The sequence below is a fragment of the Myotis myotis genome, unplaced genomic scaffold, assembly GCF_014108235.1.
Source record: "Myotis myotis isolate mMyoMyo1 unplaced genomic scaffold, mMyoMyo1.p scaffold_m19_p_6, whole genome shotgun sequence".
NCBI lineage: Eukaryota > Metazoa > Chordata > Mammalia > Chiroptera > Vespertilionidae > Myotis > Myotis myotis.
This window is the reverse complement of record NW_023416368.1, coordinates 74211235-74233430: the sequence shown is the minus strand read 5'-3', so window position 1 is coordinate 74233430 and position 22196 is coordinate 74211235. Positions and strand designations below refer to the sequence as shown.

At 38.8% G+C, this 22196-nt stretch overlaps 1 protein-coding gene across 1 annotated transcript in view; it reads right to left on the bottom strand.

Moving 5' to 3' along the window:
• Window positions 1–20859, bottom strand: part of XKR6 (XK related 6) — a 239034-nt gene extending 218175 nt beyond the window's left edge. The window contains exon 1 of the mRNA XM_036314337.1: window positions 20083–20859. Within this exon, the coding sequence (XP_036170230.1) occupies window positions 20083–20840 (758 nt within the window). The 5' untranslated portion in view covers window positions 20841–20859. The remainder of the gene's footprint in view (window positions 1–20082) is intronic.
• Window positions 20860–22196: the final 1337 nt, after the last annotated feature.

The following is a 22196-nucleotide window of genomic DNA, read 5'->3' as shown; positions in this document are numbered from 1 at the left end:
CTATGCCAACATCATCTCATCCAAACCTTGAACAACCCTACCAGGTAGGTAGAATTCTCATTCTACCAATGGACAAACTAAGGCTCTGAGAACTCAGCAATTAGTTACAAAGCCTAAGCCTATGACATTATGAAAACTGAGAAAAATTCGTTATCTGCAGGGCTAAAGTGATGGATAAGGAAGCCCATTGTATTTCCACTTGTAACAATATGAAGTTAGGTGAAACAGGCCACGTTATACATTATAGTCCAGCTACAAAGACTGTTTAACCTACAGCAAAACCAGAGATTTACCTGTTTGTAACCTTCATTACAGCTACTTTCATAAACACCTAATTTCCCTATTTGAAGATTTATCCATACCCAAACCGCCTTCATTTTTTTGTCAGACTGACACTGAGCCAACTATAAAAGAGAATTTTAAAACCTGCTATGCTAAAGAAATCACAAGTGTTATAGGTTGAACTGTGTCTTCCAAAAAGATATGTGAAAGTCCTAACCCCCAGTATCTCAGAATGGGACCTTATTGGAAACAGGGTAGTTGCAAATCTGTATTATAAAAGGCCTGTGGCCCTAACGCCATAACGCCATAACGACCAAAGACCGACGCAGGTGGGCAGGGCTGCGCAATTTCGCATGCTGAGCTTCTAGTGCAGTGGTTCCCAAACTTATTTGGCCTACCGCCCCCTTTCCAGAAAAAATATTACTCAGCGCCCCCTGGAAATTAATTTTTTTAAAATTTTAATAGCAATCAAACAGAAAGATATATGTATTAATGTTTCTACCTTTTTCGTAAAATATAGTAAAGAAAGGTGTAAATTAGAAACATTGAAGTTTGAAATTATGAAACTATTTATTGAACTCAGAATAGAAAGGTAATACAAAAAAAGTTAAAACAAATGCACCTGTGGCCATCACCGCCCCCCTGGATCGCTGCAGTGCCCAGTTTGGGAATCACTGTTCTAGTGTCATAATAAATTAAGATGGAGTCATACGAGAGTAGGCTAAGCCTTAGTCCAATATTTCTGGGGTTTTATAAGAAAAGAAAAATTTGGACACAAATACAGAGGGGAGAATGCCATTTGATAATGAAAGCAGAAACTAAGAAGGGGCCAGAAAGGATTCTACCCAGAGTTTTAGAAGGATCATGGTCTTCCTGACAATGTGGTTTCAGGCTTCTAGTCTCCCAAGCTGTGAGAGAATAAATGTCTGTTGTTTTAAGCCACTCAGTGAGTGGTATTTTGCAGCAGTCTCAGGAGGAGACTACAATGGGCTAATGTACACACCAAGGTAAGCCCCTCCCCCAGCCAAACTAAGGCCTCTCTGACATAGAAACTGACATAAAATTGGAGGTCCTTCTTAACTGCAAACCACATGGAACCAATCCCATGTACTTGGTTTTATAACAGAGATAAGAAATCGTTACAGCACAGAGAGCAGGGTACTGAGACATAGAGACTGGGTAGGAGTCAGGTTTTCCAAACAACAGGCAGAAATAGTAGGAAACTGTCCTATGGAGGGAGAAGAGGTTATCCTAAAGAATACTATTAAGGGCAAAATTAGTAACAGACCATAAATATGTATTCCAGTCAAATCAGTAATTTCACATGCACAGCAAGGAATTAGTCTACTCTAGTATAATCTTTTTAAAGTTTAGCAGATCTGGGGTCAACCTATAGCAACCTCAAGAATTAATATTTTGAAACTTTGAAAATTACAAGTGGCCCAGGAAAATAAATGTTTTAAAAGTAGATTACCTCATTAAAAGTCTTACTTCTTTGACTTCAGGTAGTCATTAGGCAATTATAAGAGTACAACTTGATTCTCAACCAAAAAAGAACTTTTTTTTTTTTGCTTTGCTTGAATGTTTATTAAAATTTTATCTTTTATTGTGGTAAATATATTTTACATAAAATTTACCATCTTAACCATTTCTGAGTGAACAGTTCAGTGGTATTAAATACATCCACATTGTTGTTCAACCATCACCAGCATCCATCCCCAGAACTCTTTTCATCTTATAAAACTGACACTCTGTACCCATTAAACACCAACTCCTCCTCCTACTCCCCCAATCCCTGGGAACCTTCATTATACTTTCTGTCTTTCAAAAAAAGAACTTTTGAAAAAAAAAATAAAATAAAAGAACTTTTGTATAGACACATTAAAGTTGAAAACAAAAAGGATACAACATATCCCAACCATGGAAAAGTCATAAAAAAAAAAAAAATTAAGCACAAACATCTGAGAGGTTAAAAAAAATGGGAAAGGATCTTGGATCAAACAGAAAACTTCTAGTTTTACTGTAACTTTGACTGTAAATACAACTGAGCCAAAGCTCTTAAAGACAGTTGCTCAAGTATCAACTGAGCTCTTCCTGTGTAATGGTTCTGTCTGAGCTAACAGGAGTCCAGTTGCCCAAAGAGCAGGCATCTAGCTAGAAAAGAGCCATCTAAGGTTGACAGCTGGACTACAAGTTGACAGATGCTTTCTTTATAAAAATGAAATAACTGATTTTTAATGTACTAATTCCCACTAGATACCTGGACTTTATCTATACAAAAAACAGATTAAAATAAGTACACTCACATTGTTGTGCAACTACCACCAGCATCCACCCACAGAACTCATTTCATCATCTCAAACTTTCCATTCCTCCCTTCCCCCACCCCTGGCAACCACCATTTTAGTTTCTGTCCCTATTACTCTGACTACTGTACTCTAGGAACCTCATAAAAGTGGAATCACCCAGTATTTATCCTTTTGCTATTGGCTTATGTTACTTAGCATGTCCTCAAGGTGCATCCATGTTGTAGCATGTGTCAGAATTGTCTTCCTTTTTAAGGCTGAATACTGTTCTATTATATGTATGTGCTTCATTTTGTTTATCCATGATACTTTCTGTCTTGGACACTGGGACTACTTCCACCTTTTGGCTATTATGAATAATCCTGCTATGAATACAGGTGTATAAATAACTCTTCAAGAACCTGGTTTCTTCTGGGTATATATACTCAGAAATGGAATTGCTGGATCACGTGTAATTCCATATTTAATTTTTTGAAGAACCACCATACAGTTTTCCATAATGGCTACACTATTTATTCCCAACAACAGTATACAAAGTCCCAATTTCTCCATATTCTCACCAATACTTGTTATTTTCTAGTCTTTTTTATAGAAGCTATCCTAATAGGTATGAGGTGTTATTTTTTGGATTTAAAAATTGTTAGAGTTTATATCCATGTCAATCAAGAGTAACTATTATTTGAAGTTAAACAATTCATTTTTTACTTGGTCTTAAGAAAATATCCTAGGGTCTGTGTTATTAATATTACTATAATGCCACTAAATAAGATTTTTGGAGAGTCCACCCAAGTCAATTTTAAGAATTGAAAATTGAAAAGGTTTATGGTCCTGGCAGGGTAGCTCAGTTGCTTAGAGCACTGTCCTGATATGCCAAGGTTGCAGGTTTGATCTCCAGCGAGGGCACATAAAAAAGGCAACCAATGAATGCATGGATGGAACAACAAATCAATGTTTCTTTCTCTCTCTCTCTTCCTCTTTCTCTCCTTTCTCTCTTTCTACAATCAATAAATGAAATTTTTTTAAAATGAGGTTTTTAAAAAAATATTTATTCATTAAATTGATTGGGGTGACATTGGTCAACATGAACATAAAGGTTTCAGGTGTGGGTTTCCATATCACAAGTTCTGTACATTGCACCATGTGCCCACCACCCAATAATGAGGTTTTAAACACATTGTAAGCATTGTAACATCTACAGCAGCATTATGTTCTGGAATCCATGGGTGTAACAGTACTTACTTTGGTCAGGTTCAGACAGAATCACTCAGTGACTTTACACAATACTGGGAGTCAGGTCTGTTTGTAGTCTGGTCAATATACTCTAGTGACAACAGATGGAATAATGGGAGGGAAAAACTGAGCAAGCACCAGGTAATCTAAGTAAATATATTAAAAGTATTAAAATTAATAAAATCATATAGACAAAAAAATCTCAAGTAGTATGTATTTAACCTATAGCATCATATGGTTTCTGTTAAGGTTTAAGGGTATAACTTTTATTCTACTATAATTTTCAGTTTTATCTCTCAAGTACAATAGTCTAAGAAAATATTAATTACTTATTAGCCATACAGGTCATAGATTTTAGTTTGCAAGAAAAAAATCAAGGATCCTTATCTAGATTCCTAGTACAGTTTCAACTAGTGGTAAGATTATGTAGAGGAACTTTAATTATTAAATAATAGCCTCTAAATCAGTGGTTCTCAACCTTGGCTGCACATTAGAATCCCCTGGGAATCTTTTTAAAATCCTGATTTCTGGGCCTCATCCTCCGGAAATTCTGTTTCTTTGTTATGGGGTTGTTATGGGGCGGAGCCACAACATTAGTAACAAAGAAACAGAATTTCCAGAGGATGAGGCCCAGAAATCAGGATTTTAAAAAGATTCCCAGGGGATTCAAATGTGCAGCCAAGGTTGAGAACCACTGTTCTAAATAAACATACATATATATTTATTGTTTTAGTAACCTAATTTTAAAAAGCCAATTAAGAATATCAGAAAATGTAACTTAAATAATGTTTGGAATTAAAAGAATATCTTAAAACCATTAACTGTTAAACCTTCAATACTAGAGTAGCAGGTCTCTATTTTTTAAATATTGTATGGATTTCTATAAGAACGTATAAGATATTCTGACATGTTTTGATGAAAACATTTTGGTTTCAATTTAACATTACATTTAGATGCTTTAACACCTTTTTAAGGAATTTTTATTTTATTTTATTATTGCTTAAAGTATTACAAAGAGTATTACATATGTCTCCTTTTTTTTCCCCCGCCCTTGACAATCCCCTGGCCTCCCCTACCCGCTAGTGTCTTATGTCCATTGGTTATGCTTATATGCATGCATACAAGTCCTTTGGTTGATCTCTTACCCGCCCCCCTCCTGCCCTCCCACCCTCCCGGGCCTTCCTGCTGTAGTTTGACAGTCTGTTCAAGGCAGCTCTGCCTCTGTATCTATTTTTGTTCATAAGTTTATAATGGTCTTTATTATCCAGAAATGAGTGACATCATGTGGTATTTTTCCTTCATTGACTGGCTTATTTCACTTAGCATAATGCTCTCCAGTTCCATCCATGCTGTTGCAAATGGTAACAGTTCTTTTCAAGGAATTTTTAAATGATTTAAATTCATGTGGTTATTAAACAAACCAAACAGAATTCATTAAGCTTTAGTCATATAAATTTCCAAATTTAGGTATAAATTTTGCACAAATTTTAGGTTATATGTTTGGTGGCCTATACAATTAACACATGAAAAACAAAGAGTGACTTCTAAAAGTAGTTACTGGGGAATAGCGCAGAACAAGGTCTCCATGTACAGGACATGGTTTGTTAATGTTACATCAGCTGTGGTCACATATCCCAAACTGTCCTAAACCAGATGAAATATTTTTTAAAACTTGAAACACTGACAGCCCTCAAGCATAAGAGCCATAATGCCTTTTATTTCATCTATGAAAGCCATTTTACCTTAGTGTAATTTCATCTGAAGAAAATTTATTTAAAACTCTAGTATGATTTCATTATATTTTAGTTTAATATGGATCACACTTAAAGTGATTAAACTTAGTTATAATTTTTAAATCTAATTTAAATATTTGTTTTATCTGACCAATTAAAATAGAGGATGGCCTGTTTCTGTATGATCCTCAGGCTAAAAATAGTTTTTGTATTTCTTTAAAGGATACAATGAGAGAGGGGCCTGACATGGCTCACAAATTAAAACATAATCAAAGTTTTTAAAAAGAAATTGTCTCTTTTACCCTTTAAACAATAGTACACACACACACACACACACACACACACACACACACACACTATACCTCTTTTAATCTGAAGGGTACCTGGGCTAAGCAGAGAATTATACAAAAACTGTTGCCTCAGCAGAACTATATTTCCCAGCCTCCTTTAATCTGGGTACAGTCACTGGGTTACTTCTCTACAACAGAATGTCAGCACAAGTGATGTATGTCACTTCAAGTTAGGGATTTTAAGAAGCAATTATTCTTTCTCTACATTTTCTTTCCTTTCACTGGCTGAATGCTGAGGGTGTTGAGTCCCTAAAGGATGTCAAAGCCATCATCTGCCAGGACACCCACAGTAGTCAACACATTTCTATTGTGTTAAGCTAAAGGAATTTGTGTTATTATAGTTGAGGAAACACTGTAATAGTCACTAACAAACATGTTGTATATTCACTGCCTTTCATATTTAAGTAACTTCTACTTAATTTGGAAGTTCTCCCAAGCATCCTTAAAGAAGAAAAAAACACTTTGAAAACAGATTGTTTATACTGCTGTAAGCTGTCTGCTTATTCTACCCATCAGTCTTATCCTTGACAACTGGCTACTGTTGCATTTTTTTCTGTTTACTGTATGCTCAGATGAATTTTAATATAAAGCCTCACTATAACCCCCTTTCAAGTGAACTAAAATTTAAAACCATTCCTGCTCCATATATGTAGTTCAAGTGCTGATATGGCATTGAGACATTATCACATTCCATCTAATGACTATGTTTAAAAAAAAAAAAAGCAGAAATTTAAAAGTGGATTGAAACAGCCCCTCTTCACTTCTTTATTGTAAATAAGGGCCAATAAAGCATAAGAAGAGCTATACATTTCACTTAACCTTGAAACACTGCAGTATCTCCAAAACTAGAACTTCCCCAAACAATAGAACCTTGACATTTTCAAGAGCTGCATCTTGACACCATCACAGATTCAAAAATATGTCAGTCATGCCACAATGCATGCTCTGTAACATGGATGCCTTCACACATGACTGGCAAAATGCGAATGACAACAGTGTGTTGAGGAAAGACTGTTGGTTCATGAGTGAATCTTCCCAGCATGTTAATGTTTGAAGCTATCAAGGGCAAGATTTTTCGCAAATAATGAGAAATAATGAAGACTTTAAGAAAAACGGTGAGAATCTTACCAAAGTGCCTCCCTTTGGTATAAGTAGTGACATCTGACTTAGTGGCTTCAATATCTGTTGTTTTATTACCTGATGATGCTGTGGGCACACAAGAAGCTACACCATGGATCAGAACTTTAATTTTGATGACAATGGCCTCCAGGAGAAGCTAATCCCTACAAGAATCTACATATCAAAGAAAAAGCATGTTCCGGGATAAAATAAAGCCTAGAATCACGTAGGTATGATCCTGAGTGCATATGTCACCATCTACTGTGCTAGCATTTTTTATTTGGATTGTTAGTAATCTGCTTACAAGGTTACATTTCATTAAGTAGTCTCACCTTAATCCTATGTTTCTACAGTCCTATTATTTTTAGTGTGATTTGGCAGAATGAGAGATTTTTCATGAATGCATATATCACATTACAGTAGATATGAGCATACCACAAACTGAAATGGTGAACTGCAAATGGAAGCAAACAGGCAAAATGACAAACTCTGATCTCATAACATCCCATTCAAAATCCTGCAATGTACCTGACAAATATCATCTCCTTTAATCCTAGATTACTAACCTTGAAAACTACCTAAAATTGATGTGGTACCTATCAAATAATGGAAACCTCAAATACAGTCCAAAAATACTACAAACACGTGTAATTGCTTTTAACTTCAGCTTTGTTTTGACAATTTTTGCTTAATCTGCAAATGGAGTAACAGATCCTTTCTGTGGTTTCTCTTCTCTTCCAACCCGAAGGCCCACCATTACCCACTAGGTCTCAGCAAAACCATTTTGCTTAAATTTTGAATACATAAATTCTTTATTGCAAGGCATAATCTGTTCCTTCAGAGTCAGCTTTAATGAAAACTGCTTTACAGAAGGCAAAATGGAAGCATCCTAAATATACAGGGCTATTTATAACTACTATTTAGTTGACATCTCCAAAACTGTATTCCTTATGACCAAGCAAACCGACAGCTTTGGAGTTTTGCTCATTTTGATCCAGAATCACAGAGGCTCCAACCTGCTCTACACTGTGCTTGCTTATATATCCTGTGTCCCATCTCTGCCTGCCATTGCCTCTCCTAGGATTTCTGATGCGCTTCCCCCAAGAGCTTGGGTTTTCTCACCACTGCCACGGTACATTCCTAGATGGAGCTCAAAAGGATATTATTTTGGTGTGTGTAGATTTTAGGTGTCCTTACCGGCATGAAGTAGTAAAAAAACAAAAACAAAAACAAAATAAAACACTATATGACCCCTTCCAATCCACTCCCCTAGCTATTCAACACTATGCATCTATCAAGCAAAATGTAAGTAAGTCATTTTTCTCTGCTTCCTTCATTTCTGTCTCTACTGATATTCATTTAATACCTATTAGGTTAATTCTCCCCTGTCATTCACCAGTTTCTTTTTACAAATCCTATCCTTGGCACCGATTTCAACAAATATAACATTTCTGAAAATTTGAGACATGAAATTAACTCTCATTGAATATCAATTTTCCCAACATAGTAAAATACCTCTAACCTGGCACTTCTGAAATACCAACAGTGATCATTTGTGTTAATAATGACCTTGAAGTTCTTCAAACTTCCAAAGAAGCTTCTGAGTCAAAAGAATATTCAGTTATATACCATACAGGCTTAATGTTAAATGTCTTTACAGTATTCTAAATCTTTTTTTTTTAATATATTTTATTGATTTTTTACAGAGAGGAAGGGAGAGAGATAGAGAGCCAGAAACATCGATGAGAGAGAAACATCGATCAGCTGCCTCCTGCACATCTCCTACTGGGGATATGCCCGCAACCCAGGTACATGCCCTTGACCGGAATCGAACCAGGGACCCTTAAGTCCGCAGGCCGACGCTCTATCCACTGAGCCAAACCGGTTTCGGCCAGTATTCTAAATCTTAACTATAGTATTTGACAACCCATATGCCACAGTATACAGCAAATATAGCTACTATTTTATTAATATACACTTTCATCAACCCATTCCAGCTACTGGTGTTCCAATAAAATCATCGTCAGAGCTTCCTTTATACATTCCACCCCTTAATCTGACATGCCCTTAAGTTTAAAAAATATTCCCAAGTAAGTCTAATATAAACTCCTCCTTGAGAGCTAACACTGTAAATACTGGTAGAAATCAGCCTATGCAACTATGGTTCTCATCCCTGTCTGTATACTGCTTGGGAAACTTATGAAAACACAGTCTTTTAAAATATATAGGTTCTGCCCTAGCCAGTTTGGCTCAGTGGGTAGAGTGTCAGAACATGAAATGAAGGGTCACAGATTCAATTTTGGTCATTGGCATGTATCTCAGTTGCAGGCTCGATCCTAGGCCCTGGGTTGGAGCATGTGTGGGAGGCAACCAATCTATGTGTCTCCCTCACACCAATTTTCTCTCATCTCTCCCCCTTCCTTCCACTCTCTCTAAAAATCAATGGAAAAATATCCTCGGGTGAGGATTAATAAAACATATAGGACCTAAGGCCAATCCTAAACATACTGGACCATAATGTCTTATGATTGAACTCATGTATCTGACTTCCCCAAGTAACTCCAATGCACAGCCAAGGTTTGAAAACAAATGCTTTAAACCCTTAAGGAAAGAGCTGTTGCTGCTCTAGGTGCTTCCAACAGGTCAACAGAGAACCAGCCTACATATGGGTACAGCATTTAGGTGAGACCTGCAGGAAAGAAGAGTGGCCAAGAGGGTATTGTCAACCCTAAAAATTCCTTCTAATGTGGAAATCACAGGATTAAAAGGTTTGTCTACCCTAGGAAAAAGATTGGGGTAAAGTACTGAAAATAATTTGAATCACATTAGTGGTTATAATCAATTAAAAGAGTCATAAGCCTACCCTAGTCTCTGCAGAGTTTCATACATTAGACTAGAAATCAGAGGTCTCAAAGAACTTGCTCCTCGAGAGGTCCCAGTGGTCAAGAATATCATTCCTCCACTTTCAATAAGACAGAACAGCAAAGTCCCAAAGTAAAGCCAAGTAATTAGTGAGAAGAGCCTCATGATCATTGTTAAGAGAAGTCTGATGTAGAAAAACTGTACATATTTTGCCATCAGTGAGATCTGGCTTCAAAGCCTTCCTCCACCAGTTACCAGTGACTTAGATTACTCAACCTCTCTAAATTCATTCCATCACCTGTAAAATAGGCCTGAAAAACATGCAAATTTAAATGAGACAATATTTGTAAAAACAGAATTTTCAACATACTATAATTTCCCTTCCTCCTTAGTAATTTCTATATGTCTCTTCCACTCTCCCTAATACTTTTATTGGCCCTTACTCAATTTATTGCTATTAGTAAGGGGAACACGTGAGGCATAAACTTTGATTCTGATCCTCCAAACCTAACATGAAGCTTAAACTCTGACAACCCATTGAAAATACACCAGTGGCTAGATTCATATAGTAACTTCTTCAGGACAGATTTTTTTTCCTCTCAGGTCCTGATTCCAGTAGAGCAAATGGCTCTCAAACTTTAGAGAAGGTAAGAATTACTAGAGATCTTGTTTAAAATATAATCTCATTTCCCACCAACAATTCCATAACTGATTCAAGCAAGGATTCTCAATGGCCACTAAAACTACTAGGTAAAAGGTTATTAGGAGACAGCATAGTGACTGACACCTTGTCAAAATATTACCCCATGAGTTACTTATTGATTGCAATCAGGAAAATGCACCTTTATCTGGCAGTCAGAGCTTTAATCAAGAGGTAAACTTAGCATTGCTAATAGGATAAATGAGGTATCATGTGCCTACTGATACAATGTATATATGAAGTATAAGTAGTACTTTTGACTAAAAAATGTAGCCTGAATATAATCAAGACCCTAGATCAGTGGTTCTCAACCTTGGCTACACATTAGAATCACCTGGGAATCTTTTTAAAATCCTGATTTCTGGGCCTCATCCTCCAAAAATGGTTTCTTTGTTACTAATGTTGTGGCCCCACCCCATAACAAAGAAACAGAATTTCCGGAGGATGAGGCCCAGAAGTCAGGATTTTAAAAAGATTCCCAGGTGATCCTAATGTGCAGCCAAGGTTAAGAACCGCTGCCCTATATGCAACTTACAGTTTACCTATAATACAGAAGATAGACAACACATGTAGGAAACAATTAGGCAATACAAAAAAGCTGGCCTAGAATCTGCAAAGATCCATGTCATGAAGGAAAAAAATGTATGAGGATTGTTCTGGAGTTAAAGAAACATAAAGGCAATGCATGGATTTTGATTAGCTCTCTGTTTGAAGGTGGGAAAAACTATAAAAGACATTGTTCGGGACAACTGGGCAAATTTGAATGTGAAGCAGCTACCAGATGATTTTATAGAATTATGGAATAATTATGAAATTATTGTTAATTTTCTTAGATAGGGTAATGATATTGTAGCTATGTAGAATTACTCTATTTACTATTTGAAGTGAATTATGGAGAGATACAACTGTGTGATACATGTTAAACACACACAGATAAACCTACCTATGTTAATTACTGAATCCAGGTGTTCAAAATACTACTCTTTCTGTATGCTTAAAAGTTTCAATAGCCCTAACCGGTTTGGCTCAGTGGATACAGTGTCGTCCTGTGGACTGAAGGGTCCCAGGTTCACTCTGATCAAGGGCATATACCTTGGTTGAGGGCACATCCCCAGTAGGGGGTAGCTGATAGATGTTTCTCTCTTATCAATGTTTCTAACTCTCTATCCCTTTCCCTTCCTCTCTGTAAAAAAAAAAAAAAAAAAAAAAAAAAAAAAAAAAAAATCAATACTATATATATATATAAAGTTTCAATAATAAAAACTGAGCAAAAAATACACATTCCCTGGCCCCAAACCCCAAGGTTCTGATTCCTTAAGCCTGTGGTAGACCCATAAATCCACATTTTAACAAGCTCTGGGCCTATTCCATAACAGAGGGTTCTCTGACCACTCTAAGAAACATGGCTGAACAGAGAAGGTGGAGTGTGTCTGCTGTCTGGAAGAGCCTGGGTTCTTAATTCCCAGCCAGCGCTCTTTTATGGGCAGGCTTCCCAAGCCATGGACTTGGTGTCCTCCTCACCTTTGTCATCTTTCTTCATGTTTCCAGTATATTTAAGATGGAATGTAAAGGGGGCATAATGATGAAAAAGAAAGTTTCCCTTTCGTGTACCTATGAGCATCCCGCCAGGGTTATCAATAATTACTCTACCTCCCTTCCAAAAGTACTGTGAAGAAAGCTGTTGTGTTTACCTTTCTGTGAACTGAATACTCAAATTTCTTCCTAGAAATGAACGATGAGTATACAATCCATGCTCTACAAATTGACGACCAAGATAAATTGAAATAGCTTCATCAAATTAAAAAAAGCAAAATTGCTACACTAAAAATAAGTAATTTTAAAAACTACTTGTTTGATATTTCAGGATAAAAGTGATATATACTAGTATACCTGTACAAGAAGAAACTTTTTGTTAGCAATATGCAAAATACCTTAGGACACTGTGGTTTGTTTTAAGGTATATAATATGATATACTGGATCTACCCACATTAAATATACAGAAAAGAAAAATCTAAGGTTGAATTTTATATAGAAATGGACTAATGTCATTGTAACTATATTCACTGAATCCACCAAGCAAATCCCATCTTTCCCAAAAATTCAACTTGAACCAAAAACGTACCTATACCTTAATCTAAGAGAAAAAAAAAAAAAAAACACAAGAAAATTCACTTAGAATTCTTTCTAAAATAGATCACAATTGACATTGAAGCTATCTTTTTTTAAACTCACTAACACTAACTTTTCAAAGTTAGAAAATACATATCAAACAAATTGCAGTAGGTGATTTTGAGGTTCTTCTCCAATTAAGAAAGAAATCTTGGTAAACATTCCTATAAACCTCCAAAATGTATAACTTGAATATATGCATTGTTTTAGCTTAACCTAACAGTAAAAAATTTACAACAGACTCACTTCCCTCCAAGGAGCATGCCCCGGCCATTCCCTCCACCCTTTCCTCTCTCTTTACCCCATAGGCACCTATCTCCTAAACTCCAAGGGACTCCACGAGACTTGCAACCAGGGGAGCAATGGGTAGAGGCAGCTCATCCAGGGATTACCTCCTGAACCTGTCTCCAAGGCCCCCTTTTCTCTGACTTCCCAGTGAGCCAAAGCTGCCCAGCCTGGGCTCTCCTGTTGTGCCCTTCCTTGTTTCACTAAATGTGTTTTTATGCAGTCAATTAATTCTTGCTTGCTCTTCTAAAAAAAGAAATTTTTTAAACAGAAAACTATAAAAAATAAGCAATGTAAAATACTTTCATTTTACCTAAAATTGCAAATTCACAAAATTAGCTAATAAACCAGCATAACAAGTTTCTCAAGAAGTCTAATCCACAATAAATTTTAACATTAACAGGAGAGATACATATGCCTTTATAGGTAGCAAAGTGACTAAAAATAATGAGAACTTATTTAACAATAAGTCTAACATATGATAGGACTGCAAACAGTTCCTGGGGAACCTATACATTGTTTAATATTTTAATTGTTCAAACTAGTCTGAAATTCCTTCTTCAAAACTTCAGAGCACTAATAATACCAATACCATAATAGACTTTTCAAAATTGAAGGGACCTTAAAGATCGACCAATTTAACTCCTTATTTGCTAAATCCAATATGAAGAAACTACTATCAGAGTTTTTGGTAACTTGTAGAATGATAAATCTGATTTCTCAACTCCAATGTTCCCTTTATTCAGGGGTGGGGAACGTCCGGCCCACAGGCCGAAACCATTTGGTTTGGCCCTGCCAAGGCAGTAGGGGTGAGTTAATTAAATGTTTGACCAATTATAGCAGGCTAATTTTTAAGCTGATAATTTTGTATGGCCGGAGAATGATGCCCTGTGATGATACCATGAAATGTCCTGTGCTTTTTAATTTGTTAAAATATCTCTAATAGTGGTGAATAATGGAATGTCTTCAGGCAACAGACAATTCACTGAACTTTTTAAATGAGGATATATTTTCATGATTTTTTTTAAAACTTAACTCATTCAGAGCTAAATAAGAAATCCAGAATTTCTGAATAAAAGAACGTAAGTAAACAGAATATCCTGGGAAGTAAACTAAAGTTTTAGCCACAAAATTATTTGCAGAGAGCACACTATAAAAAACAAATCAATCCATGGTGAAAATAGCAAAATTTACTACACGGTTTATTTCTTTTTGCATTCCACAGGATCTTTTCAACAGTCCAGACATTATCCATTACATAAGCCTAACTAACTGACCTTATGGATAAAGTTTGAAAAATCAAACAACTGATGTAAAAGACAGAAATGAACTGCTTGTGAATTCTGATATGTGCCTATTATATTTCTGGACTGCTAGACTTCTGTTATACAGAATTTGAGGTTTTGTTCCTAGGTCATCCTGGAAATAATTATCTTTTGTCACTAGTTGCAATTTTACTCAAAGTATGGCATTTTTTCATAACCTTTCCTTAAAAATTCACCAGAAATGTCAAGTTTTTACTGTTTCTGTTCACTCAAAATAATCTTCAGAGTTGTTCTCTTCATAGTCACTCTCCTTTAGGAAGTACTGGCTCCTTATCTAAATTTAATTCACAGCTAATAATGTTTTTCTATAATTTTTCAAGTGAGGATAACTAGATGAGACTTTATGTTGTTAAATTTGTCCCTTTTTTCCTTGATGGTATCAAAATGCCTTGCCCATTGCAAGATCATATAAAATTATTATCCTACACTTTCTTCTAGAGTTTTTACACTTTAATATTTTATTGCATCTTTCATCCTTTTAGAATTTTTGTTTATGTAGAGATCAACTTTTCCCCCCTAACTGGGTAGTCAGTTGCCTCAATATCATTTGTTAAATGATCTTGTTCCCATTCACTGATTAGACATGCCACCTTTACTGTCTAAATTCCCATGAACCTGTCAATTTATTTCACATTTTCTGCTTCACTACCTATATGTTTAATTCCTCTGCCAGCATTACATTGCCCAAATTATTAATACTTTAAAGCACATCCACTTTCTAATAAGGTAAATCTCAACATTTTTTTCAAGGGTTTTTTGACTACTCAAAACACATTTACTTTTCTCAGTTCAATTTTTCTCAAGGTTCTCCTCAAAAACTTCCATTGAATTTTGAACCAGAATGCCATTAAATTTATGGATACACTGAAAAACAATTATATTTTTACAATATTGAAACTCTTGTCCAGTAACAGGCAGACATATAAAGCCTCCTTTAAACATACATACACACACACACAAATACATGTATATAATCTTTTAATATGATTATAACTAGTCCCCCGGCCCCACAAGAATGAACTTCTTAAATCACAAGATCTTAGAGATAAAGGGATATTACAGATCACTTAGTCCAATGCCTCTTATAATCCCAGTTATGTTTACCTCAAGCCTACTTAAGAGAATAATTTTAAAATTAAAATATACCTTTTACATTCAACATAATCATAAAAGCACTATTTGAATCACATAAAAGGCAGAGAAGTGGGCTACACTGATTGAAAACTGCTTTGAATTAGAAATCCTTTAAAAAGATAAGATGCATACTTGGGCTCAAAGGAAAAAACACTGAGTACCATAAGTGCACACACTGGAGACAGCCCCAAGTGCTTTTAGACACTCGTGTTTCCAAGGTAAAGTCATTTTGTTAGGGTGTTGTCCAAGAACCAAACTTCAGAGTGCCAAATCATTCCATTCCCAATTGTTCCATTATATTTATTGTTCATATTTATTAAGAACAAATCCAATAATAATCTCCAAATGAAACAAGCCTGAAACCCAATTTTAAATGTGTTTCTCAAACCTGGCTGCACATCTGACCACCTGTGGAGCTTCTAAAAATAAGATTGCTTAGGTCCCACCTTGGGATTCTTGTTCAGCAGGCCCAGCAATGCTAGAGCATTTCTTTCTTTCTGTATTTTTTTTAAAGCTGTAGTAGGTTCTATTCTCAGCCAGAGTTAAAAACCACTATTCTAAAATATTTAATAAGAACAAAGCCCCATAGCATACCAAGTATCCCTACACATTTAAAAAGTCTATTTACCTCTTCACCAGCCCAGCAACATTTACTGCTGATGATCTAAAGAGCTATGTCCCTGTATTATACCAAAGTCTTAAAACAAACAAACAAAAAATACTAAAACAACGCTTTACTGTTCACAGATATGTGATGCCATTGTAATATCTGAAAGTCTTTTTTCTTTTTTCTTCCTTGAAGGCAACCCTCTACCCCAACCATCCCCCAAGAGAAAGGGAAGCTGTTATTCACTTTAAAAATTGCAAATACCATTAAGATCTTAAGCAAATTCTTCTTTTACTTTGTAAAATAGAAGGGTGAAAGCACACTCATTAAGAAATATAAATAAAAAAGGGGATTAATGACTTGGCTGTGACATCATGACATTAGGTGAAATTTCAAAAAACTGTTGCTTCTAGACTACAGAGAACTGCCAACACACTTAAGCACCTTAGATATAGCACAAAAGCAAAGAAAGGCTGATATGCTGAAGGAAAAACTTATATACAACAATGCAATATGCAAACTAAATCAAAATGTCCCTAAAGTCTAACCCTCCAAGAAAATGATCTCACTTTCTAATAACACACTGTACTGAATTGAGGCCCAGTGTGATTCATATTCCCAGTATGAATGGCTCATATACCTGTTACCCCTGGGAAACGCACCTGAAAAATAGAGCACATACAGCTACAAAGGAAACTATATGTTAGGTAATTAGTGAGGGTAAAGGATGCACTAAATAATCATAGTAGTGCTATGCAAAGAAGGTTCATGACCAAGTCATCTTACAAACTACCCTTCCATACTCCAATTTTGGCCCAGCCAAAAATGCTTTCTTACATTCTGCAAAGTTTTTTGATGAAAGAGATGTCCAGATTTTCCATCTTGAAAAGAAAGTCAACATGCATAGAAGTTTACCACCTTACTATAAAGGAAAATTAAATTTTCTTAAGCACTGTGCTTTGTCCAAGCAACATTCAAATAATTTTACATTTAAAAAACAAAAGCATGTGAAGAGATAGGTACTCATGGTTTAATGGAATCGGTTTTGACAATGGACAACTTCACCAACATCTTTTCTTATGTGGCCCCAATCAATGATATAATTCCTAGAGCTTAACCTTTATATCAGATGACTACATAAAATAGCAAAATTCAAGTAATTAATATGAATGAGAACTGTAGCCCCCAAAGATCTACAGTAAAAACTGAGATGATGTATGTTTATACACACTGACAAGTAATTTGCCAAGAGATTAAAACAAGAATAAAATCCTTTCTCCAAAGTTTTCCACATGAATGATTTCTATGCAAGCCACATGCCTAGCAGGTATTAAAGAGCAGACTCTGCTCCTGGAGTTTTTCAAGCACAACCAGCTTACTGAAAAAAATAAAAATAAAATCCTTCCTCAGAAAGTATTTCCTCTGAAGCATTGCTATGTTAGAATAAATAACTTCACTGAATTAGCATCTCTTTTAGTACACTGTACTTTTAAAACTTAATGAAATATTTAGACCTATATTCTAATCTTGAAAAAAAGACTAAAACAATTCAGACAATAAAATCACATGCATCTTTTAAAACAAACCAAGTAGCCCAGCAGACATGGCTCAGTGGTTGAGCATTTACCTATGTACCAGGAGGTCACTGTTCCCAGTGGGGGCACATGTCCGGGTTGTGGATCGATCCCCAGAGGGGGGTGTGCAGGAGGCAGCTGATCAATGAGTCTCTCTCATCATTGATGTTTCTCTCTCTCCCTCTCCCTTCCCCTCTGAAATCAATAAAAATATACTTTAAAAAAACCAATATATATATATATATATATATATATATATATATATATAGTCTGTAGACCTTGAAATATCAATGAAAGTCTGGGAAAATAATGCACTGCCCTCTTTTAAACAACCATAAAAGCTAAATTTACACTTAAAATGTACTTGTCAGTTTGTTCCAAAATCTGGACTTCCACTCTACCCAAATACAATTAAGATTTAGGTTGGTTGAGGGAAAATTCTCCTACCTAAAAATTTTGTGAAACCGAACTCCAATTTCATTATGTCTCAAAAGCTTACTACTAATAAATACCTAGGATGGATTACATTAGAAACAATTCTCTCAGGAATTTTAACCTGATACCAAGCTTTTGATTGCCCACACTTAGGAGTCTAAGACATGGAGAGAGATAAGTGACTTCGGCTTGTTATTAAATACATGCTGTTAAAGTTTGCTACTATTTCAAAATCTTTCTCTTCTCCACAGTTTTTGTCCCTCTCCCCCTGTATTCTTTTATACCTCATCAAACTGCAAGAAATCAAAATAGGTATCCCCAATATCAAACACACTACCTTAGATTCAGTATTGGGTTTATGGGTGTTTTAAGTTTAGATTTCAAATTCAAAATATTTTTCAAAATTTTACTTCACCACAAGCTATGCTCAACATAGCTAAAAGTCAACTACTTTTTTTCTATTTCATTGCCCCCTCTTCTTATAAAGTTATCTGCAGGAAGCAAATTGTCTACAGACAAATACAGCTAGGAAAAAATGTTGCTTGGCTCAATTCAGGAACACCAGTAAACAACCCTAGGTGGACCAGAAAACCACTCACAGGTTCCCTATTCAGAATTTGCATGTAAATTTTGTAGGACAAAGTTCTTACAGTCACTTTCAAGATTTCATTAACTCAATCCCATGCTTTCTGAAACATTTTTACTTGAAATTCTGAACAGAGATCTACACAAACATTCAAAAGACATGAACTTGATCTCAGTTAACTAAAATACTGAGCACCTAAAATCTCCTACTAGGTGGAGGAGTCAGAACAATCAAGGCAAAATGTCTTCTCACAGAAGCAATGTACCTCTGTGTAATTCATCTTCAATACGTTTTTTTTTTCTCTTGAAAATGCTCTTACCTACAACTCACTGTTCCCAAAATACACTCAAGCTGATTTAAGTTTGAGAGCACGGATTTACCAAGGTTTTAATAGGATCATTTCCTTAGTTTAGCCATTGAAGGCTGCTGGCAGAAAGAACATCTGCAAACGGTGTTTGAGAGATTCACCTGGCACACGGGAAATTTACAAAAGGGAAGAGTGCTGCAGGGCCAGGCTCAGGGCTTGTGGAGATGTGAATCACCTACACACTGGCCTGGCTACCCAAACCAAGGTTCCATCAGAATGTGTCTGGGTGGCTAATTGATTTTCTGGAGGTGAGAATTAAAAACAAACGCTTACACTCATCGCACATACACAATTTTACCTGTCACTAAGAAAAGGGCACGTCTAATCCAGGAAAAAAAAAAAAAAAGTCATTTTTTTCCTTCAAGGAGGGCAGCGGTTTGGAATCATTTGCTGGGGATGGGATTGCAGGAAGGGGGGAGGGGAGGGGGCGTGGAAGAAAGGAGTGCTAAATAGAGAGGCAGCGAGGGGGTTCGCACAGGGCCCCACACAGGCCACTGCGGAGAGAAGACGGGGGAAGAGGGGAAGATGTCTCACCGGGGGACAAAACCGAGTGCACACCGGCTGGAAGAAGGAAGGTTCCCCCACCACCACCACCCCGCCCCAGGAGAAGAGCTGGGGTGCAGATAAAAAGCTCTAGCGTCCGGTTACCTTAAGATACCGGGGACAGGGCAACGGGGATAGGGGATACCGAGGTCTCCAGAGATGGGGGGAGGGGAAGGATGAGGCAGGGTCTCCGGTAAGTGCGAACCAAGGATGAAGACAAACAGCGGGACTTGGGCCTCCCCGGGCCAAAAGGCGTGGCCAAGGTTCCAGATCAAAAAAGATGGTCTTTTTGAGATGCCGGGGGAAGTGCGCGTCCAACCCCTCCTTCAAGACCCCGGGCCGGGCCCGTCCGAGGGGCCCACCTGCGAGGCACCTCGAGGGCGGAACGCGCCCCGCAGGGCCCCGGCCTCGCCCGCGGGGCCCTCCGCAGGACCGCTGGCCAAGCCCCCACCCCCATCCCCGCAGTGCTCTTACCTCCACACCTGCCCCATCTGCAGCAGGTGGATGACCGACTGCCAGATCCACACGGAGAGGCGGCACAGGCGCTGCGCCCCCGGCGTGGCCGAGCCCCCCGCGCCCGGGCCGCCGCGGACCGCGCCGTGGCCGTAGCCGGCCCCCATCATGGGGGGACCCCGGCTGCTGAGCCCCTCCACGGCGCCCAGCCCGCCGCCCGTGTAGTCCTGCACGAACCAGCGGAAGCTCAGGCTCTGCACCAGCAGCGACGGCACCAGCACGAAGAAGAGGGTCAGCCCGAAGTAGCCGTAGTCCCCCTTGCGGTAGTAGTCGAGGGCCAGCCACAGGTCGGTGCCTACGTCCCCGAAGAAGACCAGCAGCGCCAGCACGATCCACAGGCAGTCGAGCCACGGCCGCTCCACCTGCGGCGGCTGCGGCCGCGCGGCCGAGGGCGTCGGGGGGTGGCGGTCGGCGCCGGCGGCCCCGGGCGGCTGCAGCGGCTGGTCCCCCCCGTCGGCGGCGGCGGCGTTGCGGCGCGGCTTCTTGCCCAGGAGGGAGCGCAGGCAGGCGGAGCGGCAGCCCCAGTAGCACGAGGAGGTGTTGCAGCAGTGGCAGATGTGCAGCGAGCTGCTCTCGCCGGGCTCGTCGCCGCCGCCGCCGCCGCAGCCGCCTCCCCCGGGCTCCCCGTCCTCCTCGCCGCCGCTGCCCACCGCCTCGTCCAGGTTGTGCAGCTGGGCGAAGCCCACCCCCACGCCACCGCCATCGGATTTCGCCGCCATCTTGACTCTCTTCCCAGCTCCGGAGGTTGGGGGGGGGAGGGACGGGTGGGGGGTAAAGAAGGCAGGGAACGGGGAGGGGGGGAAACGAATGGAGAGGAAGGGGGGCGGGGAGGAAGCGGGGGAGCAAACGAACGAGGGGGGAGTGGGCCAGGGAACCCCCTCCGCTTCCGGGTAGTTGGCGTCACTTCCGGGCGAGCCCCCCAATCGCACGGCGCCCGTAGCTCCCCAGCCCTACCCACCCGGCCAAGATGGCCGCCCTCCTATGCCTCAGCTGCTGGGCGGGGGGCCGGGGGGTTCTCCCCGCCAGGGCTCCCCTTCCCCTCTTCCGTTGACCCCGAAACCCATCAGGTTGACCCCTCGGCGTTTCTGAACCCTGCTGGGCCGAGTGAGGCGGTCCAAAGTGATCCCTGGAGGGGGCAGTGCCAGACGTTTTGGGGTCCCCTTCCTCAGCGTCGCAGCTCACAGCTTTCCTCCTGGAGAAACGCCCCCTAACACCCTCCCGGCTGCTGGCGGAGGGGCGGGACCTCTGGGGGAAGGGGCGGAGCTAGTGAAAAGCAGGTGATTACGTGTCACTTCCGGGAGATAGGATGACCTCATTGTATAGTTAGACACCCCCCCCTCCCCATCAAAATGGCTGTGTCTCACCTCTTTGGCTGTTCTGTGTGTGTTTTTCTTTGAAAAGTACCTTTTATTCTTTTCTTGTTTTGGGGTCTTTAGAAATTACATAAGTCAGTTTAGATTCCTACTCACAACATACTGATTCTCACTTCTATTTAAATACCTCCTTGCCCTGTTACCTCTGTTGATCCCCTGATTTTTCTGTCACTGGCAACTTTACCATGTTTTGTAATAAAGTTTCCACAGTTCCCTTAAGAAAACTCTAGGGAAAATCCAGTTAAAATCAGCCTGATTGCATCTTGAATGTTGGAGCAAAGATTGAATTGGCACATTGTGACCTTGAGTGTATCATCTTCCCCCATTGATGTATTTCTATCAACTTTTTTTTTAAGTATGAGATTTTAAAATTCTGTAACCTTAATTTGGAAAATTCAGAACTAGCAAGGGGCTAAGCTGTATCAATTACTTTTCAGGCTATTTGAATGTGTGAAGATTGCCTTTTAGAATTTTTGGTGCTAAGGCTCTGTCAGTAAACATAGCTTTAAATGAGTGAAAATGTTATCAATGTGCTATGTCATTAAAATAGGTGCAGGGTACACTATTTAATCTTAACTAACAAATTACAAAAGTGAAGCAGCACTGAATGGATTTGAATTACAATAATCTTCCAGTGAAAGTATATTTGAAACCATATTGAGCAAGCTACATGGTTATAGTTGTTACTGATCAGGTGAAAGG